This window comes from Sparus aurata, chromosome 6 (genome assembly GCF_900880675.1).
Source record: "Sparus aurata chromosome 6, fSpaAur1.1, whole genome shotgun sequence".
NCBI lineage: Eukaryota > Metazoa > Chordata > Actinopteri > Spariformes > Sparidae > Sparus > Sparus aurata.
Window position 1 is genome coordinate 22,390,435 of NC_044192.1, and position 23,457 is coordinate 22,413,891.

Here is a 23,457-nt window from a genome sequence, read left to right on the forward strand (position 1 = left end):
GCATCCCAGTGCCGCAGAGCGGTCCCTCTCTCAGCATCTTTTCCCAGCGTCTGTGGAGGGCTCCTTGCCAGAACATGGACAAATATGTACGCGAAGGCATCAGTAAGAAGTGGGGGAGATGTGATATTCGGACGGGGAAAAACGCTGGTGTGTGATGCGACGCGGTAGAAAACAGGGAGACAGCCGGTTTATTTGGGGTGTTGGCCTGCCGCTGGATGGAATGACATTTCAGTGTGTCGGGATGTGAAACATACGCATATGGGATGAAGAAGTGAGATCACGTCAAACTTCTCTGAGTGCTCGCAGAATGCAGCCGATGTGCTCCAGGTGCATGAATAATGCGTCGCCGGCAGTAGCATTTTCGGTAGCATTTTTTATTCTGCCATCATTTTATAACTATGATAGTTTTACACCCCCACCCCCACCTCTGTGCCCCCCCCCCTCCTCTCTCCCCCTCCTCCTCTCTCCTCCTCCTCCTCCTCCTCCCTTTTGCAATCTCTTTGGAGACTGTATTGCGTGAGGAGGTAGGTGCGTCTTTAGTTTGGCAGTCCTCAGAGGGGCCGCGGCACCCTTTTCCTGCTATTTCCACGCAGTCTTTCCCTTGAAAAAAAACAAAAAAACAAAAAACAAAACAAGTTTCTTCCATAACGCTGCTTGTATAAACCTGCACCATATGGAGGGGGCCGGATCCCTGTCGCCTACACCACATATACGGGTGTGGTGGTGTATCCTTGAGAGCGACTTAGTTTCACTTTTTTGCTGTAATTAATTTAACCTTTTTCTTTTTTTTTAAGGAGTGCAATTGTGCCGATGAGCTTTGAGTTAGGGCCGCGGATGAGTTGTCAGGACACGGCTCATGCGTTTCAAATGACCCACTATGAGTTTGTTAGTTGGAGCCTATAGCAGCAATAAACCACACTGCAGTATTTTAGGCTCTGGCCCTATAGGACAACGGCGCGCCTCGGTATTAAACAGTGGACTGAACCGAGGACTACACAAGGCTGCAAATCACCGTCGGGCAATGAATGGCACTCACATGAAATAACATAGAGCGTGAAAAGGGGTGGGGGTGGGGGGATTGTCTCTTGTCCCACACGGGGACCGAGCTCTCCATCTGTGTTTATCTGCTGAGGGGCCTCGTGCCTCCAAATTAATCATCATAACTCATCACAATTTCCAATCGGGACGTCATGACTCTCCTCAGCTCAGAAATCCAGCCCATATATGAGGGGTTACATGAGGCCTGTCTTTTAATGTATGGCTGCCAGGTTATTCCTTCAGTGTCGCGGCTGGACTCAGGGGCCCGTCGGCTCAACCTGTTCTCAGCGATCCTGTTGTATATCTTATGGCAGGCGGCATTAAGGCATCGCTGAACGGAAAGGATGTGTAAGTTCTCTGCCGGCTCATGTGACCGATGCAAGTGCCCTACACAACCTCCTCCTCCTCCTCCTCCTCCCCCTCCTCATCCTCCTCAGTGTGTGTCCGCGGTGTCCGGTGAGCCCCCATCACAAGTCAGGTCATCGTCAGAGAGCATAGAGCAGGCTGGAAGATTTCTGTCCAGGTGACGGGACGGAAGCCGTGGCGCGTTTGGATGTCTTTCCTCCGCACAGAGGACGCAGCGTAGGAGCATTTTTTTTTTCTTTTGCTGAAACGCCGCTGAACCGGACAGCGACTTCTCTCTTTCTCTGAGAGGCAGTCGAAGCAGCCGGAGTTGTTAGTGCTCTCTGTCATCCAGCAGTTTATTTTTTATTTTTTTATATAGCCTATATATATTTTTTTATTTCCGGACTCACTTGATTCATCACGGATTTATGGTTATAGGGGGCTGCGCGCTTTTGGATTACGTTCGCTGAAAATGATCCGCTGTAATCGAGTTATTGAGTGTCTTTAATTAAAAAGAATGGGCCGGGATCGTCGCGTTTTATGCTTCCTCGTGTGACCTAGTGAGTTAGTGGACATTATTCTGTAAAACATTTTTCCAGGCAGTTTTTCTTCTGGCCGGCTCTCAGTTGTGTTTCCTGTTTTACCCAGACTGTCCCGGCGTCATGTGTAAAGTGTACACGCACCGCTGGCCATGCCATCGCATCCTGGTGTGAATCACCTTGACGGTAGATCAATCGGTGTTGCACCGGTGGAAGGAGACTTGGAGGTTGTGCCGAGGTTGGGTTACTTGAGTCGGACTTCATCCCTCTTCTAGTTGGTCCTGTGTGTGTGTGTGTGTGTGTGTGTTTCTCGAAGGATCTCGATCTGCCCGTGGATGTCTGACTTGTTTCTGATTCATTTCCAGGTCTGTACCCTTGTCACTCATTCACTGAATGATGCACACGCTGTCGTATTTTTTTTTATTATTTTTTTTTTGATAGACCGAACTGTGCCTTGACTGTCAAATATCGAAACAGCATGGCCATCAGCCAACCGGGAAGAGGAATGCATCCATTGTAGGAGACTGGAGGGATGCAGCTGATAATGTTATTACAACCTTACTGTTTAAACAATGAGTCACAGCCCCAGAGGTTGAATACATTCCGGTCATAATTCATGGACTATCTTTTGACACACTTAAGTAGCTGAGCATGATTTATTATTTGGTAATTAATAATGAATACATTGTAGAGTCACTATTCTGGTTGGAATAGAGCGGCCTGTTTTGGGTATGCTGCTACATACACGAGGAGTTAAGTTTGTCACAAGAAATGTCCATAATCACAGTGAATGTAGTTGAAAGTCTGTCCTTCAGCACATTTACTGTCAATATATGAATTATTCTCGTGCAATAAACCCCAGCCGGTCTTTTCCCAAGCACACCAGTCACATTAACTTGTTCGCTTAATCCGTAATAATTTTAAAATTAGACAATGACCATTATATGGCAGAAGTAAATCCCCAAATAATAGCTTTGATATACAATATTAACTTATTAAGTTAATTGCAATGAACATGTGGCACTCACACACACAACTTTATTTATACCTCCATGTTTGTTTTTCTCGATTGGCTTCAGATTTTTTTGGTCCCTTGTCATTTGTCACTGGGCAGATAATAGGCTTGTGGGAGCTAGTGGGTTGGGAGCCACTTTCGCACATACTGTGTTTTGTAGGTGTTTTCACATGTGGAATTTCTAATCCACATGTGACAAAAAAGCCAATCACATATGAATGTATGTAATTCAAATGTGGAAAAAAGCCAGTCACATTTGGAAATGTCCAGTTCACATGCAAAACATTATTATATTTCCACATGTGGAGCCATGTTCTGTTTTCCACTTGACTTGACACATGACTGAATGTAGTTCACATATGAAAATTGTCCTTGATTTGTGAAAAACGCCCAGTCCACATTTGACATTATCCTATTTGCACAACGTAAAAATGTAAGCTCACACGTGAAAATGTGGAATGTAATTGGAAATTGTGATTTTCAGATGTGACATTTTTGTAACGGAGCATGTCAGAAAAAAAGAACATGTGGATTAGACCAAAACACTGATCTTGAAGCTGCATAGGGCTGCAGACCTGGATGTTCTATGTCAGTGAAACCAGCAGTAGTAACACACATATGGCAAGTGTTGCCTTTCTTAATTCTTAAATACCAAGGAAGTGTAATGAGAAAAGACATTTTAGCAAAATGTCATGTAAAACACTTTTTAAGGAGAGATTCAGACAGACGAGTTCCTGGTGGAATAAAGAGCCAATCAGATGTGAGCTTAAACACAAGAAGAGAAAACTCAACTCCTTGCAAAAGGAGATTTAATACTGTTCACTGTACTGTGCTGGGTACCTGGATTGAGCTTTTGGGGGATAAAGGATCAGTGCTTTAGTCATTAAGGTGATGGAGGGAGCAGAAATAGTGCCTACTGGCCCATGTTCCAAGTGTTTGCACTTTTAGCTTTATTTTGCTTTGTTTGCGTTCTCTGGCAGAACCAGTAAATTTTATCTGTTAGGCTTTTGAGAGAAGCTGACAAAGGGATGCAAAGTAACTGGTCTAACATATGAATATGGCGACCATTTTAATTATCGCCTTTTGTTTCCCAGTCAGTGTTATTAATTAAATGACCCTGGATTCAATAACTAAATTATTATCCTAAAGGATTTTGTTATTTTGCTGTTCTCCTTTTTTTCATTTTGTTGTATCTTCTGCCCACTCTTCCTCACTTTCTCACTCCGTGTCCCTCTCTTCCTCTTAGAGCTGTATGTCGGGGATGGAAAACAAATAAAGAGGAAATAGCCACAGGATGAAAAAATGGCCGCACCCCTTATTGCACCCCCAGGACCTGACAGCTTCAAGAAATTCACCCCGGAGTCGCTCGCTAACATCGAGAAGCGCATCAATGAAGAGAAGAACAAGAAGCCACCCAAGCCCAGGTCGGACAGTAGTCACCGCGACACGTCTGACGAGAATGAGCAGAAGCCCAACAGTGACCTGGAGGCTGGGAAGAGCCTTCCCTTCATCTACGGCGATGTTCCTAATGGAATGTCCGCCACGCCCCTGGAGGATTTGGATCCGTTCTATTTGAACAAGAAAGTGAGTAGACACACAGGCTAATTGCACCACCAAACTTACAGATAGCCCGGCCATCAGTTCAGCAACAGCTTTTCTTTTCTCTAATGTGAAATAGTCAACATTGTAAACTAATCATTCAATACACATATGTTATAATGAAATCCACTGCCATCGCGGATTCAGGGTTCATATCAATTTCAGTCAAAATGGAAGTTATTGTATTCTCTACAGAGATAGGGATTTCATAACAGCAAAGATGACCTTGAGGCATTTAAGAGATTTTGAGTACTTTTTAGTCACTGCTACTGGGGCTTAGAGACAGCCACTGCATTATTAGGGCACACAGGAGATCATGCGAGGCCTCTGGGTGTTTTACTACACCTGTACAGTCAAAGCTCTGCTCGCTCTGCTCTTGCAACACTGCAGGAATGCAGTTGTCAGGCAGGGGTGATTCTCGTAAAGGTTTTCTGCAGTGTTGATTAATTATCTGTGCTAATGCATGGTAAAGATGATTTAACAGATGGAGGCGATGACAAACTCACCTTCATGTTTATATGCCATCCGTGCTATAGCTAATTGTATTCCTCTGTGACGAAACACACTTTCAGATGACATGCATGATGTATGAGTGTTGTCCGTTTTTTTTCACAAGTGCAGTCGAGTAATAATTTATTGGCAATTGTATATTGGGGCTGATGCTCTCTCGCTCACAATCTGACTGACTGAGCTGCAGTTCAGAACAGCCAGTTAAAACAGAATTTGCAGAGGCTTAAACTGCAGTGCTGTGCAAAACTGGAGCCGATTGAGAACAGAATGAACGCAGGTTCAGCTGAACTGCTGCCCAACTGTCGCCCAACGCAGGTGTGTCGGAGAACCCCATAATCATGCAGCCAGCACGCGCTGGGGCGGAGAACTTATTACTGTCATCATATTATCTTTGCTGCTGTGCTGTTACTTTTGTTATTGTGATTGTGTGCATTATACTCTGCATTACAATCTGCACATTTTTCACTGGAAATCTACAGGACACAGCACTCAGGTTCATACAGAACCACAGGTACAGTTTAAACCACAGTTTTTTAGGCAAACGAGGATGAAAATATGACAAAGCAACAGCCCCGATGTGTGTTTGTAGACAAATTTCGAACACATTTCTCAACGTGTTATTCCTCTCCACTTATTCAAGCGCTGCAACCATGTGTTTGTACAGATAACTTCCCCTGAACCAAATCTATTTCTTCTGTAGGACTTGTTTGGTATTTCACAGCAGCTTTTGGAGATTTGAAGCACCGAAGATGTTTAAGATCATGGTGTGATATCTCTCTGGTGCCACAAAACCCTATCTCCTTTTTTCTCTGCAATTGATGCATTTTTAAAATTAATTGCAGGTGACATATTTTAGCCCTCTGTCCCACACCACTCAAACACTAGCTTGGCTGTTCCTGCACTGTAGCTCTGCACAGGCGAAAGAGGAGCTAATGGGGAAAGAAGCAAAGGGCAGGAGAACGCTGTAGTACCTTCAGCTGTGTAGATGGGTGGAGTAGCCAGTCTCCTGTGCGGCGGCGGTGATAATGTGTAAGAGAATCCGCGGCCTGTACAGCAGCAAGAAGCCCAGTCAGCACGTCTGGCACTCTCAGCCAGCAGCAGTCCCTTATAGGGCGCATGAAACGATCAAGTGTATGTGCCTTTTGTGATCTATTGATCCACAGCCCTAGTTCAGTGGTGGCCACAGGAAGGGCTGCATTCTTGTCTTATTATCCTTCCCCACTTTATGCCCAGTGCATACTTCTTCACCTCTTCTTACTTTCCTCTGTGGCTTCTCACTTTGGCGATTCAAGGAAATTTGCTGCAGAGTTGTTTATCACGGCCTCACATGCCTCTTTATTGTCTCAGCCAAATGTGTGTATATAGGAGGCTACATGGAGAAAATACATAACAAGAAAGGATTATTTTGAAATAATGTTTTTGGAAAGTTGATTAGAGCACAGAGCTCTGTGTACGCTGTACAGTTTTTAAAATGTCGTTTAATCCAAACCCATACAGTACGAATAAATCGTGTGCGATGCACAGCTCTCAGTGTATGTGCTCACTGAGGAAACAAGAGAGGCACATTTGCTGTTGCTACTGCATGACCAACCTGGCACCTGGCCTCTTTATTTTCCCTCCACATGACATGTTGTGTCACCACGGCTTTTTCAGATTCTCTTTTTGCAATTTCGGGCAGGCGCTGTGAGTAAAAACGTTCTGACCTTGGGGAATCGACTCGTGGCATTGCTTCAACTACATGAGAGCCTGACAATGGGCAAGCTAAATTTCTGACATGTCCAAAAATCATCCTTTGGTTGGTGCGCGCCCCCCATACATTGCACGGCAATCGAGCCTAATAAAGCCGCATCTTAGTCCGACAGTAAGATGAGTCATGCGGCTCAAAAATCAGGTCAGGAGCGGGCTCAAATTGTACGATGTAGCTTCACAGATCGGCAACTTAGGCTCTATGCAGAAAAAACTTACATAAAAGCTCATCCAGATGAGTAAAAACATGGAAAGCTTTTCAACACTTCTGACATTATGATGCTTTGCAAGTTTAGTTTTGTGAACAAAGCGTCAAAGCATTTGTCTCTTATATAGTTTTATGTATGAAACGATGCATTACACATAAATCAGTCAGGCTCAGCCACCAGACATTTTTAATTTCCGGTCATTTACAAAATGACGGCACTGAAGATCCTCATCTGTTTTCAGGTCTTTGGCCTCTGTGATGAATATTTGCATTCACATAGTGTCTCAATGGAGCCTGTGATGTATACCAAGTTAACTGATGTTTAAAACCTTTCAACAAAAATCATCTGCGGTTTGATTAAATAATTTAATTGTCATAAATCAGATCTAGAAAGGTCACTAAATCTTTCTCATTATCATCTTCAAGTGATGAAAACAGCACATTTTTTAAATAATTCATTATGATAAGTCATATAGAGACACATTCACAAGCTGCCAGGACCCTCAGAACATACATTGCAAACATCCTGCAAATTAATCTTTTTTCAAATTGTTATTGGCAGGAGTTGTGAAATGTGATAACATCTATATTATTGGTATGCCAGTGTTACATTTCATAACAAGAAATACATGATCTAGAAATATCCAAGTTTTTTTTTTTATCAGAATTGTTTACCAATGGACACAGTTTTATTGATTATCATTGTCTGATAACAAGCATTAGCGTTAGGTTAGGATTAGAGCTATTAGAAATACAAAAATGGGCTTCATTGGAATTTGACAGTTTAGCTAATTATTGTCAAAACTGCCAGTTAAATAGTTCATCTAACGATTAGGCTACTGCTTACTCTGATGTGTTTCATTGTTCACAGGTTCTGCCTTCTCTTCATTCTGCTTAGTCAAGATCTGCTAACTTCATCATACCCACCCATGTGCTGTGTCAGCAAATTCAGTTAGAGTCACAGGCTATCACCTCATCTTCCCTTCCCATTTTACTACTATTCATATCAATCGTTCTCCTAATCCACTAATGTATTTGTCCTTTATCACACCTGAGGAGGTGCCTCGAATCGCAATCATGGTTAGCATCAATCCCTCCTCTCTCTGTCCTCACCTTTCCAGGCTGCTCGTCTCCTCTACTCGAGCGGCGGTCATTCTATTGCTCACCATTGCACTGTATGTCAATGAATGTGGCTAAGTGTGTGTGGGTGTGTGTGTGCGTGTTACCGTCAGCTGCAGGAAACCTGATCACAGCACTCATGCATCAAAGAGAGGAAGAGGGGGCAGTGGTGAGGAAGAGAAATGCAGCGTTGCAGTTCTTGTTTTCCCCTGTGATGGGGAGAGGACTGCCTGGGCTTTTCAAATGTCTGATGCGATTAGGCAATGTTAAAGCTGCCGTGGTCATACAGGAAGAGCGGTACTGGATGGATGGAGGGCAAACTGGCGTTTTTTAGCTCACACCGTGCACATGTACACACACATCTGTGTTAAGATGATTCAGCTCAAAATTGGCTGCTGTAGTTTGAACTGCTTTCAGGTTTTGTCAACGCAGAAGCGACTTTTTCGTCCTGATTGTGGCATTTCGTTGGCCGTGTTATCACAGGAGTCATTTCTGTTCAGGCTGCTAGTGAGTGCACAAGGGGAGCTCGTGGTTAAAGCAGCAGTAGTCTCTGACTCTCACCATGTAGCACTGTACACACCATTACATTATGTTTCTCTTCCACCATCTCCGTCTGTGTGTCCATTACTCTCCTTTCCCCCTCTCCCTTCCGCTGCCTCCTCTCCGGCGCTCTTTTTTTTTCAGGGTGTAGTAAATTAGAGTGAGGGCCAGGCTTTAGTGCTCTGTCTGAGTCCTCAGTCTCTGATGACACAGCATCCTCCTGTACTGGGCTGAGTGAGGAGGGGGTGGGGTGGGGAGGGTTGAGTGTGCTTCCACTGCTAGCTGGGCTTGTATAAAGAAGGAGGGTGGGGTAAGGAGAAAGGAAAGTGGGGTTTTGCAGCACAACATACAGGTGACGAAGTAGGATGACGCATTTTTTTGATATGGTATAATATGCAGGGAAATTAGTTTGCAGTCCTACTTATTTAGGGGAGACATTACAGGCCTCACTGCAGTGAGCTTAAATGTAAGTACACAAGAGATGTTTGAGGCTGTAACGTTATACATATATTAATGGTCCTATTTGTAAGAATAGCTGATTTTTGAGCCAAAGCCAAAGCCTCAGTATTTGACAAGTTGGGAGTGAGACTCAAATATTAATAACAATCTTACAAATAGGACCTTTAAATTAAAGCTCCTTGCGAGATCTGTGCTGTTTTGTAGCAAAGCATCACACTTTCACAGTGAACAATACGACTTACTGTCTGTATTTTTGTTTATCTGTAAATTGAATCAAGATGCTCTTAGTCAATACAAGGTACTCATTACAGAATGAGCTAAATCCAGCACATGGTATATGTGTGTGTTATGGATCCTCTTTCCAGTTCTGCAAAGTAGTTTGTGAAGTCAGATATGTTTTAAATCTTATGTTAAAGCTCTGATTTGGAGTATCTAACGATTTATGAAGGTTGTTTGAGGCTCCAGCCAACAATTATTTAAATTATTTTGCAGTCAAAATAACTTATTTTCGTCAGACAACATAATGCAATAACGCTATCATTGTCATTTTGAGACAATTTTTTTTGCCACTGACATAACCGTAATATAATAAACTAATAATGGAAGTACACCCCTTTAAGAGCAATGACCTTTTGATTCTTGAGAATATTCAGACATTAGAATTGGAATGTGAAAAAAAAATTATAGAACTAACTAAAACTAAACTATAATGGCACTACTAGTTATTCTGGCATCATGTTGGCTAAAATACTGTTATTTTATATATTTAGTTCAACCAGCAGTCCATAACCCAAAGGTATTTGATTTGCAATGATATAAAACATGGAAAAGAGGCAAAAACTAAAACAGGAAGCAGGAAACAGAAAATGCTTGGTCCATTTTTTCTTGATAAAGGCCTTGAAGGATTAATAGATTATCAGAGTCTTCAATCAAGGATGGATTCATTGTTTTTGCAAATCATTCAGGCTAGGAGTTTATGGCCATCTTCTAATAGGTCTACTGTTCAGGGACTGGTCTGTGTCAGACTGAGGTCCTGGGATGATACAGGGGTGTTTTTGTCTGGTCCAGATCAAGGCAAGATCATTTACGTTGTTGCATTTCAGTTCTGGTCCGGTCCCTGTAAACATGAAGTCGTGCAGTCTGATAGGTGACTTGTTTATTCAACAGTTTTGACGATTGTCATCCTGCATCATTAGTACACCATCCTGACCCACATGGAGAAATCACACTCCACAGCAGTTCATGTAGCACGTTAGTGCTTCTGATGAGTGGTTCTTAGCATTATTAGCATTAGTAGACTGCAACCTCATGTTATGAATGACTAACATGCACAGACAGGACAAAAAGGAGGCTTCCGTGGCTTATTCATGTGGGATTGCTGTCACACAGTTTTTAATGGACTTAATGAACTGACACAGTACATGGAGTAAGATACAACGCAGCAGTTTTATAAGCTTTTGACCTATTAATAAGGGAAAATACCTGCACTGAAGTGCGTATGTGCTACCATGAAATAATTTTACATAAAAACACAGAGATTATAAGATCACTTCTTCAACAGTTCACGATCAGCAGAAGGATTTAGTAGTAATACATATTAAGCTAAAATTTCGTGTCTGTTATCAAAATCCTGTGGTTGGTCCGCTTGCTTTGCACTTGCTTGCTTTGCACTTGCTTGCTTTCTCATCACAAATGAACCACAGCAGAATCTGCTTGGAAGACCCACCTTTTCAAGCGTTCGCTCTCCGGTTGTTTGGTTTGCAGCAGGGTTCGATTGACAGCTTTCACACCAGCCCAAACGAACCGCATTAACTGGGAAAGCGTACCAGGGTCTGTTTTATCCGAACCCAACGGGTTAGGTGTGAAAGCACCCCAAAAGATGCACCACAAACCCCTCCCTATGATTTAGTCTCTGTTTCCCTGCTTGGATCTCACTCAGCTCTCTCTATCGTTCTCTGCCCCCTCTTCCTCTCCTCATCTCCTTCTCAGTTTCTCTCTCTGCTGCATGCCTACCCAGTCCTCCTCTTCCTTCCTCCATCTACCCATCCATCTCAGGTTTGGCTCTCTCCCCTCTGCAGCTCTCAGGCTTTCTATTCTGCATCACTCCCCCTCCACCCCCTCAGCTCTTCCTCTCTTCGGCTCTCTTTGCGGCTGTCCCATACCCCTGCAAGCCCCCTCTCCGCATGCTCCACTATTCTTCTCTCTCTCTCTCTCTCTCTCACACACAGACAGACAGACACACAGACACGCACACGCACACACACGCACACACACATACTGTCCTTGCAGCTGCATTCTGCCTCCTGATTCTTGAATATGTGCCTTTTTCTTGAGCGCTCTATGGAGAGTTAGGAACATTTCTGGAGCTTTGCAGCAAATAAGGCTTCTTTACAGTGAGGCCTGCTCATCTGTGTTGTATATTTATTATATTTATTCATGTGTGTATCAGTGTTATAATGATATATGTGTGTGTGTCCTCGTTAACTTTATGTGAAGGAACCTGCTTTGTGTTACATTTGAAGTGCTTGGTGGTCCATGGTGCCTGTACACAATATATGAAAATAGATGCAACTCATTTTCAGTTGCCTCAGCTTGCCAATGTGCTACACGGTTGATATGTTGATTCTATTTTAGTGTGTTTGTGGAAAGCAAAAGCTTTTAGCGCCATGTTGTTGAATTCGGTGTCTCCTATTCCATGGGAACCTTCACTGAACGTCTCTGGAAATTAATAAAACTGAGGGAAATTATCAATCAAAGAATCACTGTCCGGAACTTAAATAATCAAGAATATCTTAACCAACAGTATAGAACCAATCACAATGTTTGTTTACAATATCATTCAGGTAGAAAACCCTGCATCACGCGGTAGCCAAAATATTTTTCTGATGTTAGTTATTTCTTATTTTATTCTATGAAGGCCTGAGTTTACCCAAAACTAGCAGTTAGTCTGAGACGATGCTGTTGGATAGATATCAAAGACGCTAGCACAGCTACACAGTAAATGAAAGCTGAGACTTCAGATAGGTCGGACCATTGTGCTTCACTATATATCTTGTTTCACATGTCTCAACCGCCAGATGTCTGTCAGGAAATGGCTGTTGTTGTTGGCGCAACATCTCAGTGATTCAGTCTGTAGTATATGCATTCCACAAGATTGTGCAGGTGTTTCCAGTGGTTGGACTGGTGTTGACTGTCCATTCAGTTGGGAAAAATGGTGTTAAGTGTGCCACGATAAACTGCGATCTGAGCCCATGATGGAAACAGCACTGTTAAGGTGCTGCTCACATTTAGGGTTGCAGGTAATGATTGTTATCATTGTCCATTAATCTTTCTATCATGTTTTTGATTGATGACAATGATGATTAGTTGCTCAGTATATGAAACATCCGCAAATATCTTGTTTTGTCCACAACCCCAAGATAAAGGGGAATCAAGAATCCAGAAAATATTCACATTAAGAAGCCAGATTCAGAGAATTTTTAATTAAGTGTTATCAAAATATTGGCAATTAATTTGATAGCATGGTTGATGTTTGAGTTCATCTAAACTAATATCCACCTATTGCCTATTATCCAGTTCAGTGAAGCTTTCTCCTCTTCTGGTCATATTATTGCTCTACGTGGTACAGGTGTTAGTAAACTGCAGCTCTTTTTAATGACGCAAGAATGGTTTAGTCTTCTCTTTGAGTCCTGCGTGTTTAGTCCCATCTCCTTTATGTCATTAACATTTTTGCCATTGTTGCATTTTAGTCCATATCTCATTCCCAATTCACTTGTTTTTATTCAGTTAATGGCTTCAACCGTTCCCTGAAAAGAGCCCATAGCAATGAAGCTTTCACTAAGGGAAATCATACATTTAGTATTTTAGTATTCTCAGTGGTTGATCAGAGATCTATTAATGTGGCAGACGATCAATTAAGGAAATTGCCTGACATTCGCATCCCTCGTGCCAGGTTGCCAAGCTGTGTCAACAGCAGATTTTTTCTGCCTCCAAGTCGACACAGTTCATTAAGTAACTGGAGCCTCTCTTCAGTTGATTTGTGAATCTTTTATAAATGCCCATATGCCGTACTTTATAATATGACACGTTAAAACATACTGAATGATCCCCTGACATTAACCATTAGACTCAATAAGGACAAAGCAAACATGTTTTCATTAAGATGACGTCTTCACATGTAAAGTTTACCAAAAACCTATATAACCATAGGAGTCCAAAGCAATAGGCTTCATATTGATTTAACAATGCAACATAGTTATGCATGCAGGGCATCTATTAGCTGCTAATGAGATATTGCTTATTTTACAACCTCCTCCTCCTCCTTCCATCCACACACAGTATTGGCTTGGTCAGCAAAACGCTTCAGTTGACCTCTGGGAGAAAGACTCGCCCTGTGAACACGAGATCCTGTTTTCCTGTTGGTTTGATGTTGATCATTCTTTTCGTAATGTGACAGGAAAAATAGTGAGAGGATATTTGAAGTCAATAGGCAAAAAGGAGCAGGGAGAGAGGAAGGGAGGGAGAGAGAGAAGTCTTCTGATGCAGAGAATACATTTTGTCTTTCCCCAGACTGCGGACACCTATTTTTAATTTAATTAGATTTCAGGACACCACTTGTCTCAGGACACTTCTAGTCGCCACACCATTTCTTTCCAGTGTTTCCCGTGGTGTGAACGATGAACTCCTGCTGTACACGTTTTACTAGTTGCCGGTGCCACATGCATACTAAAGAGCAAATGCCTATATTATACATAGACCCTTTCCACCAGTGTGTTATCGTTGAACATAAACAGTTCAAATGATAATGTAGCATTGGCTTTCTGGCATTTTGATAGTATTTTTATTTAACGTCTTTAAAATCGTATCGAATGTTCACAGGAGCTGTTTCTGATTTCAATTGATGTCTTCATTGTTCTTCAGCACTGTTTATGTACAGGTCATGGTGTGTTTTCTGAAAATACTGGCGCGCAACATTGTCAGTGTCATAAATACACATGAGGGGGATGTGCTGAAGAAGGAAAAAAATAGCAGTGTATGCATCCAGACCTCACAGATTCTCATCCAAATCACACATCTGATTGCTGGTATATAATATGAGTATTTTGATGGTCTCTAGTGTTGTACAGTTACAACACTGTTAGACTGTTTTGCTATTCACGTTGTTTGCTTTTGTCTTTATGTTGTCTTTTACCTTTTGCTGTGTTTAGTCACTGCATTTGAGACATAAGAGATGTGTGGGGTATATTATTTTGTACATTGTAGCATCTGTGCTAACGTTTCTGGTTTGGCAAGTCACATGTCCTAATGCTAGGATAAGTACATTTAGTGATATTTTTGGTACTTATTTTGGTAATCTTGGTGGTATTTTGTTGTTACTGTAAGTGGTATAAAGTGGCAGAACTTGCACATCATGTCATAGTATAAATAAGTTTTCTATTATTTGTACTTAAACTGCTGCTCTCTGTGATATTGTTTATTGGTAGAATCAACATGACCTTGTCATGTGACCTTGTTAATGTTTGACTGTAAACCTTGTCACACAACAACTTGATGTACTTCATTTAAAGCACCTATGTCTGAGTGCTTGGAAGTCTTTGTCAGACTGCCTACCTATTCTGCAAACTTCCGCCACAAATAAGCTCGACAGTCACCGTTTTAATGTAGTTTTACTTGCACATTAGTAGATTGTCAGTAATGCAGTGTTAAATGTACCACCTTCAGGAATAAAAAGAAACAGGAAACATTTGTAACAAGTTGTTAAGTAGTCCATTTGTTTGTATTTACTGCTCATACTTCTCAACCTTGACCCCATATTTTTTTGGTCCAAATCAGGCACAAACATCCACAAACACACTTTGTGGGGTACGCTCAAACAAGCATCCACTGCTGCCTCACCCCAGTGCCCAGCCCCACTTGGCCCAGTTGTTGTTTATGGGTGGGGAGTGGTTGTTGAGAGCTTAGAGTCAGCAGATCTGCCCCCTGATCGATGACAGCATTTGCGGTTCTCTTCCAGTAAGAGCTTTAAACTTTGGGCGAAGAGAGTCATTTGGCCACAAAGAGGGGAGAGCTTCCCGTGCACCTGTCTGCTGCTTCTGAGGCAGCTCGCGGGGCCACTGTCGCCATGACAGAGGCTCCCCGTCTGATGCAACCAGGAAGAGAGGTGTTAACTGTGTTACTCCCGGCGCTTGGGTGGCTGGCCACCGAGAGAGTGATGTCAGCGGACTAAAACATAGTCTTGTGTCCTTGCTGCCACTGAATATGTAGACCTTTCCATACCTTTTTTACTATACTGTGTTTATCCAGTGTTTGTATCATGTAAATCATTTATTTGGGAAAGATGTAAGATTTTAAAATGGGTACATGTTCATAATGAAATTCAGAGTCACCTGTGTTGTGAGAATCAGCCGTGTAGTTAGAGTGGAAACCGATGCAGTGGTGCCCCATGACTCAGAGGTGAGCTCAGGACTCACATCAGCTCCAGTCATCTCTTCCCTTTTTTTTTTTAGAACAAGATAGCGCAAAGGTTTGCAGGCTGTGTACTGAATAGTATGTTATATATAATGTGTTCTAAAAATGTTCTAACTGTCTTGTTATCTCTTTCTTTGTCTCTCTCTCTCTCTCCGCAGACATTTATAGTCATAAACAAAGGAAAAACAATCTTCCGCTTCAGTGCCACACCCTCCTTGTACATCTTAAGTCCTTTTAATCTACTTAGGCGAATAGCTATTAAGATTTTGATACATTCATATCCTTTCAAGTGGTTCTTTTTCTATTCTTTACAGCAGAGCTGAGTGATATGGCCTTCAAATAATATTGCAGTATTTTTGTTTCACAATGTGAATCTATATGTTTCAGTTCATAAATGCTAAGACTGGGCAACAAAATCATATATCTCAATGTTGTCGACCAAATACTGTTCCTCGATATCCATATTGAAACAATATTGTAATGACTATTGTTACTTTGACAAAATATTTGCACAGTGAGATTTTTGATAAATAATCATTAATAATAAGGATGTAAGTTGGTAAACACAAGTATTAGAACAAGTAGAACTGTCACCATCCACAATATAACCATATCCAAATTCTTAGACTTTATGTAGTCGAACATCATGATGACAATATATCGACATATTGCCCAGCTCTACTTTACAGTGAATGAAAACAGATTTTTCGGTATGTTAAACATGTTTGCTTTTGATTTCAGTTGTTGGTGTATTAAAGGTGCAATATGTTGGAAAGGGCCACCTTAAATTCATACTCCCATCAAATAGGAGCAACATATCACCAGAGTAACTGCTAACTGCTACTCACTGTATTCTGTTTATAGATCCATGACTGGAGCTACTGTTAGCTTGTAAGCTCAGTTAGCCATGTAGTTAGCTGGACTAGCAGGGGAGCATTTTAACGTCAACACTGTTGGTTCCTCACATTCTGTTGATAATTTAAGTACTTTTTTAAATGTCATAAACTTTCATATTGCACCTTTAAAATATATTGGATGTCAAACTGTAGCATTGTCCAAACTTTCCTTAACTACCCTCTTCCCACGTTATTCAGCATGATCATCATGTGTACGATTTTGACCAACTGTATATTCATGACATTTAGTGACCCCCCAGAGTGGTCCAAACAAGTAGAGTAAGTACACATCCCTCCTTCTTCTCAGTCATCATACCCTCGTTTTATGTAACTGTCACCATTTTACTGTATTCTCTCTTTCCTCTCAAGGTATACCTTCACAGGTATCTATACGTTTGAGTCACTTACAAAAATAGTTGCCAGAGGCTTCGCTATAGACGGCTTCACCTTTCTCAGAGACCCATGGAACTGGCTGGATTTCATGGTCATCTCAATGGCGTAAGTATTTGAATTCGTAATTAGTAAGCATTAAGAAAGAAAATAATTTAAACCTACAGTACAAATAGCAACTATAATCCAATGTAAGAAGGAAAAAGCAAGAAACAAAACAAGGGGATTTCAACATTATTAATAACACGCTAACATTTTAACATGGATAAAGTGGATAGAAGGAAGGCAAAATGGTAACAGAACTCCAGACAGACTTCTAAAACACAGTACTCTCAATCTAAATGTTGTTTTTGCTAAATGCTTTTGCAAATCTGAGAGAATAATTCGTACCAACACATTTAGCCATTATAGCAACAAACACACGCTGCCATGGGACAGCTTTACAGGGAAGGGATAAACACCATTTTGTTTGCATGAGTCAACCCCTCTAATAAATATCATACTTTGTAAACGGTTTTCAATTCAGTATAGCAGTTGCTGACAAACTCATTAACCCCAAACGTCTGATAGATATGAGCCACCACAGTCACAAAGCTGCACTTATCCAACACCTACTCTGAGATTGGGTCTCATCCCTTTTCAAAATGTGTTTCATGTGTGTTATTAAACGTCATGTCATCTCCTCTTTGGGAATGAATATGTGATACTGCCTACTGTTTGCAGCCATGTTAAGACTACTACTACTACTACTACTACTACTACTGGTACTACTTATAATAAGAATAATAATGATAATAATAATCATCTGTATTAATATAGAACCTATTTTAGGTGTGTGTTCAAGTACAATTAAATAAAGTACTATATAAAGAAGTTAAAAGACAATCAAAAACCATAATGCAAATACACAACACCATACCAGTAAATTAAAATAATGATAACCAAATGAATGAGAGACTGAGTCATGCCTGTTTGACTGACAGGCTAACCTAAGTGGTTATTAAAACTTTAGAAATTTGGAGATGCTGAAAACATTTCATCCTACAATTTTTCTTCTTGATTTTAATGATGTTAGGTAATAAAAAGATTCTGTAGACAGCGGCCTACAGTGCCTTCAATCCACATCAGTCCAAGCTTCCATGATGTTAATGCTTATTAATATATCATGTAACAATCTGTTCTTTCTTTCCTCTGTTCGGGATGGCTGCTGAGTAACTGTATCTTGATCCACCTTGCAGGTATATAACAGAGTTTGTAAACCTAGGCAATGTGTCAGCTCTGCGTACGTTCAGGGTTCTGAGGGCTTTGAAAACAATTTCAGTTATCCCAGGTAAGACAGTCCAGGTGTTTGTGTTTGCGGGTGGGCGAGTCCCGGGGTTGATGTTAGGTGTGGTTTTGTTTCACTCCCTCTCTCCTCTTCCTCTTCCTTCTTCGTTCTCTTCCCACTGGTTGGACAGGCGTTTTCTCTCTCACCATGGTGTCCCCTCCTGGTCTTCGATGGTGGTGATGGTGTCGTGCTCTTGCGCGTACATGCGTGCGTGTGTGTGGTGTTACCGTGTGTGTTGTGTGTCATGGGGTTCTGTTTTGTGTCATCCTACCTTGTTACAGATATATAACAGAGTTTGTGGACCTTGGGAATGTCTCGGCGCTGAGAACGTTCAGGGTTCTCCGAGCATTAAAAACGATTTCTGTCATTCCAGGTGAGACTCCCATTTAAACACTAAGGCTGAGTTTACATTATCTATTACCTGTTTTTATTTCTGATACTTGAACATTTGTTTCTTTTTTTTAAAAAAGAGGATGTTTTAGAATTTCTACATTATTTTGTTTTACTTTTGTTTCTATGATGATCAAAAATGGTAGCAATACATTTTTGATAGGCTTAGCAGTCTACTGGCAGTCTTGTGGGCTCAAACGTCCCATAACGGCAGCTGGGCTGTGTTCAACAGCTATTCGTCTGTACAGATTTACCTCATATGAAACAGGAATTAATGTCCAAAACTATTTGATAACATAGGAGAAGAGGTGAGATATTTTTACCCAATGAGCTGAATGTCAGGATGATATCAGAGTGGTACAGTGAACAAACTGATATGATCATCACATCTTTGCACATCTGGTTTAAGATCAGTTTTATTTTATACACTGATTCAAATTCTCACAAACTTTGACACTGCCTTCTTGTTTATTTGATTCCCTAAGACTGCCAAGCCTAATTTAAAAGACGCTGCATGAAGCTTTGAGACACATGCTTTTACAAGTTTGGCTTTAAGGGATGTTCTTTTGGGTTTTGTTATCCTTTAGTTATAACAGTTATTTGAGCCAGGCATCAGATTTATTTTTGAAGAGCTTTGTCCATCCTGGAAGTGGAAGGGAAACATAAATTATAGATAGATACCATAGATAAGCAACACATAACTTTTATGACCAGTAGTTATTATTATTTTACCCCTAGGGGTTTACCCTAACCCTTTAACAAAAACAGAAAGACAAAACATATATCCAAGACAGTGAATAAACAGAAAAGGACAGGACATAGCAATTAAACACATTAGGATTAGTTAAAAGTGCCATCACTTCCTCAACACCCCCAACAGTCTGGACTGTATCTGAGTTTCACCTTGTGCTGTCTATAGATGGAGTCCAATTTACCCTATTTATGATCTTAAAATGGACAAGTCTTGTTCTAGGATTTCTAGACATTTTTATACCTCTGTGCCTGTGACAGCTGTGGCCAGAGGCGTTACGTTTTCGGGTTGCCCATCCGTCTGTCCATCTCATTCTCGTAACTGCGATATCTCTGGAAGGCCTTCAGGAAATCTCTTCAGATTTAGCACAAACATCCACTTTGACTCAAGAATGAACTGATGGACAAAGGTGAGGGTTAGTCTGACCCCACACCAGTCCCATTCAAGTAAATGTGATGTCATAGGAATGTGAATTCCATTACATCTGGCACAAATGTCCACTTGGACTCATGGATGAACTGATGATACATGTCTATACAGTGATAACTTCCATTTCGCCTAAAAGTATGATTAATACTTATTTCCCTCAAAGTCATCATATGGTGTGATGCAGAAGTGATTGTTATACCAAGTAGTGGAAATTGGTGGGGGAAAGATCCAGTAACACCATTCCTGAAGTAACAGTTGGAAGCAAAGAATGTTTTTATCGGGTGCTGCTGTCAGTATTGGTTGAATGTAGATGTTTATGTATTTTAACTTCTGACAAACCAGAGAAGAGATCATTCTTTCTCATGAGCCGACAATCTGTGGGATGTGCGATGGGCGGGACAGCTCTCTCAGCCTGCACACAGGCACAGGGACCCTGAACTGATGATGGCACTGACAAGTCTGTTTAAACTTAACTAGAGTCACATTGTACTCCATGATACTGAATAAAGTGTCTTTGGTTGATCGGCTATAGTCCATCTAGACCTATGCAGATGATGGAACGTGTTCTGGTGCCACCTTAGTGGTAGAATATTCTGTAGTTTAACAGTCATAGGGACTTAATCTAATCAAGTATACCCCTCAGATCATCAAACTCTCTGCGATTTCCTCCATCACCATGGGGTTAATAAACATCACAAGAAAATTTTGATGCTGCACTCATGCAGCATCTCATTACATTGCTTGCACTGCTGGCACCTGTCATTGGCAGAAATCTAGCCACAATGGCTGTCTGCGGCTGTCCGTCTGCCCTATGTGAAGCAATGGTGTGTCCGGTCTATTGGTAGCACCTTTGTAAATTCAATTACTGATATCCTGGATCTTTAATGAGAGGCCATTAGTATTGGGGGCAACCCACAAAAATCGTGTTGTTCTGACACCCCCTTGAATCCAGGTCACTCTTTGTGAGAGTGTTTCATCTCTTGGGTTTGAGTTTCATCGCCTCATTGGCTTCAAGGAAGTTGAGATAGCCTTCTACGTTGGTGAAGGCCGTGGTGATGACAGTGAGTTTGGACTTCATGGACTTCTTCCTGTTCATTGTTTTGTCATTATCTGACATTTCTGTAAGATATCATCCACCACCAGATTTTTGCCAGATTTGTGCTCAAGGTCTCCGTTAGCTTTTTTTCAAATTCATTGTCACTTTGCTTGCCTCTACGCAATGAGGGTTTTGGACAGACGAGGTGGTATTCTTAGATGGACTGCATCTTATTCCTGCAATTTGGCAATTTGACTCTTTTTACATTATGTGTTGGCACAAGGATTATCAAAAAAATATATTTTTTAGATGGTTCTGTGAGAATAATTCAGCGACCACGGAGGAAAGATTTTCAGCAACCATTCTCCAGTTGAGGTCACGTGACTCCTTCCAATGAGCAACATTGTGTGCACATATGTTTTTTTTCCAGGGGAACACTGTAACACACTCAGCACAGTACAATAAGCCTAGCCTCCAGCATGTGGTGCTCAATTGTGCTCTGGGCTAAACAAGCTTGTGGCCTCGTCCAGCATTGCAAGAAAGGGATAAAAGGTGTGCCTGGGATGGGAACGGCACTTCAGTTAAGGCAAGGTCACCATTGCAGTTTACAGACAGGTGATGCTGACACAGAGTCAATTCCTTCAGCCTTGGCGTTTAAATGACCTGCATGCCACCTCTCATTGCCCCCCTCCCCCCTGAAACCCCCAAGCCTCTTCCTCGCCTGTCCTTTCTTTCTCCTCTTCACTTACTGCTTCCTTGACTGAGCCTGGTTCTGTGCGCTGTTTGCTGTTTGTGGTGCTGCTGCGTTCAGCTGTTGGATTCAGTGTAATTATAAACTGCAGTTAGTGAGGAATGTTCCCATAGATGGACACAAGGAGTGAAGGGTATCATGGGAATAGCTTTCCCTTGATACAATTTCTCTTCTCCAGATGGATCCTAAATACAGCTATAGTGCTGTTTGCTCTTCCTCGGTGGAAAATGCTTTCCAAAATTAAGCTTTTCATAAAACAGTTCTGTAGAACTGTTCACTGACAGAAGTAGTAAAATGAAAATATGTCTTTCTGATGGAACATCCCATGCAGCTGCAGTGCTTGTTGTGGTGTTTTGTGTTTTATGAAAAAACAAACAAATGTGAACTCTTGAACACACTATCATAGTGAAATCAATGTGCTATTAGTACCTACTAGATAGTGATGTCTTTGATTTTATGAAATGTTTCTAGAAATATATATTTTTGATAGACCCTGAAAATCTGCACTAAACGCACCAGTCCCACAAAAAATGTATAGACTACGACATAGCATATCAACATCTAGAGTTTGAATACACTTTTGTAGTCAGTTCATCTTTGCACCATAACATGTCCAGACGACTTTTTTATAGAATGAGAATGTTGGGAAATAGGCATAATGCAAGTCATTTATTTATAACATCAGTCATGACTTAACAAGTGACAATCAAAAGGTAGGGAAACTCATCTGATCTGCTTCATTAGGACAATAATGCCCAGTTTAACAATAAAGACCTAACACATTTGCAACTGAGCCACCCCCACTTTAAAGCAATGAAATAAGCACAGACAAAGACACGAATACAAACATCTCTCAAGTGAATGTCATGTTTATTTAGGATAAGATCAAAAAAGGTTTATCAGGGCCTTTAATATCAAGTATATATGTCTAAAGGACCACCTTTTAGATGTTTAGACTGATCTCCTTGTCTTTGTTATACTATAAGAAGCATATTCGCACCAGGTTCTGTTCACGCCCCACACATTTTTAAGCCTAATGTCACACGACCAGGCCTGCATTAACCCAGCAGAAGACTTATTTTGGTCACAATCATTCTCTTAACCAATAGTATTAACAAATATAGCGGTGTATACAGACATATCAGCCTGTGATAATACTGAAAAAAGGAAATAAAGCTGGTAAAACAATGAGTATATTTTTTGGTTTGTTCTTGGCCTCCTAGAGGAAATCCAGTAATGATATCGGATCATTCTAGTAGCCCAAAGCATTTTCAAATGAACATGTAAAGTAGCAATGGACGTCAATCTCAAGAAAATTAGCACAGGAAAAGAGATCTGATCTTCTGCCTCCGAGCTGCAGAGTTGTACCTGCAGACAACAACTGGAGATATTAAGCTCCCTGACCAACACACACTCACACACAGGCTTTGTTTTTTTATTACCTTATCAGAATACCTGTGCCATTATGCACCACGCTTACATTATTAATCTTCAGATATCAGAGAATTCCAGTTTCAGCGCTAAACATCTTTCACACCCAAACGGGTTCTCAGCTTTCTTTCTGAAGTCTTTGCTCTAGGCTGTATCATGTTGTTAGAGTGCAGGAGCATATTATTAATTGATGACAATTTATTATTTATTAAATAAACCTTTAGAAATTACCTATTTACATTTGTATGTTAATATGGTGAACATTTATAGATGATTTCAAGTCAACCAACATACATAACATCAGTGCAACAAAATCATCGGGTAAAGCTGCAAAACAAACAGCTACATTTAAAATTGAACAATAAACGTATTACTTTCTGCATGATTAGTTGTAACCAACTCTAACTTTACATCAAAACAGAGCCCGTATTTGTCAATTGGGGTTATTTTAGCATACTGTTAAGGTGTAA

The 23,457-nt window shown here is 41.1% G+C and overlaps 1 protein-coding gene across 9 annotated transcripts in view; it reads left to right on the top strand.

The window, feature by feature from the left end:
• The window catches only part of scn8ab (sodium channel, voltage gated, type VIII, alpha subunit b), a 52,719-nt gene that overhangs the window by 250 nt on the left and 29,012 nt on the right, over positions 1 to 23,457 (top strand). For 5 of the 9 annotated variants that reach the window (XM_030421557.1, XM_030421555.1, XM_030421559.1 and 2 more), the window contains exons 2-6: positions 4,184 to 4,521; positions 15,745 to 15,863; positions 16,672 to 16,761; positions 16,852 to 16,980; positions 18,481 to 18,572. In XM_030421557.1, coding sequence (XP_030277417.1) covers positions 4,240 to 4,521; positions 15,745 to 15,863; positions 16,672 to 16,761; positions 16,852 to 16,980; positions 18,481 to 18,572 — 712 coding nt within the window. In that variant the 5' untranslated portion in view covers positions 4,184 to 4,239. Of the gene's footprint in view, positions 1 to 1,519; positions 2,288 to 4,183; positions 4,522 to 15,744; positions 15,864 to 16,671; positions 16,762 to 16,851; positions 16,981 to 18,110; positions 18,203 to 18,480; positions 18,573 to 23,457 lie in introns of those variants that run through there. The other 4 variants (XM_030421556.1, XM_030421561.1, XM_030421563.1 and 1 more) reach the window with 2 other exon arrangements.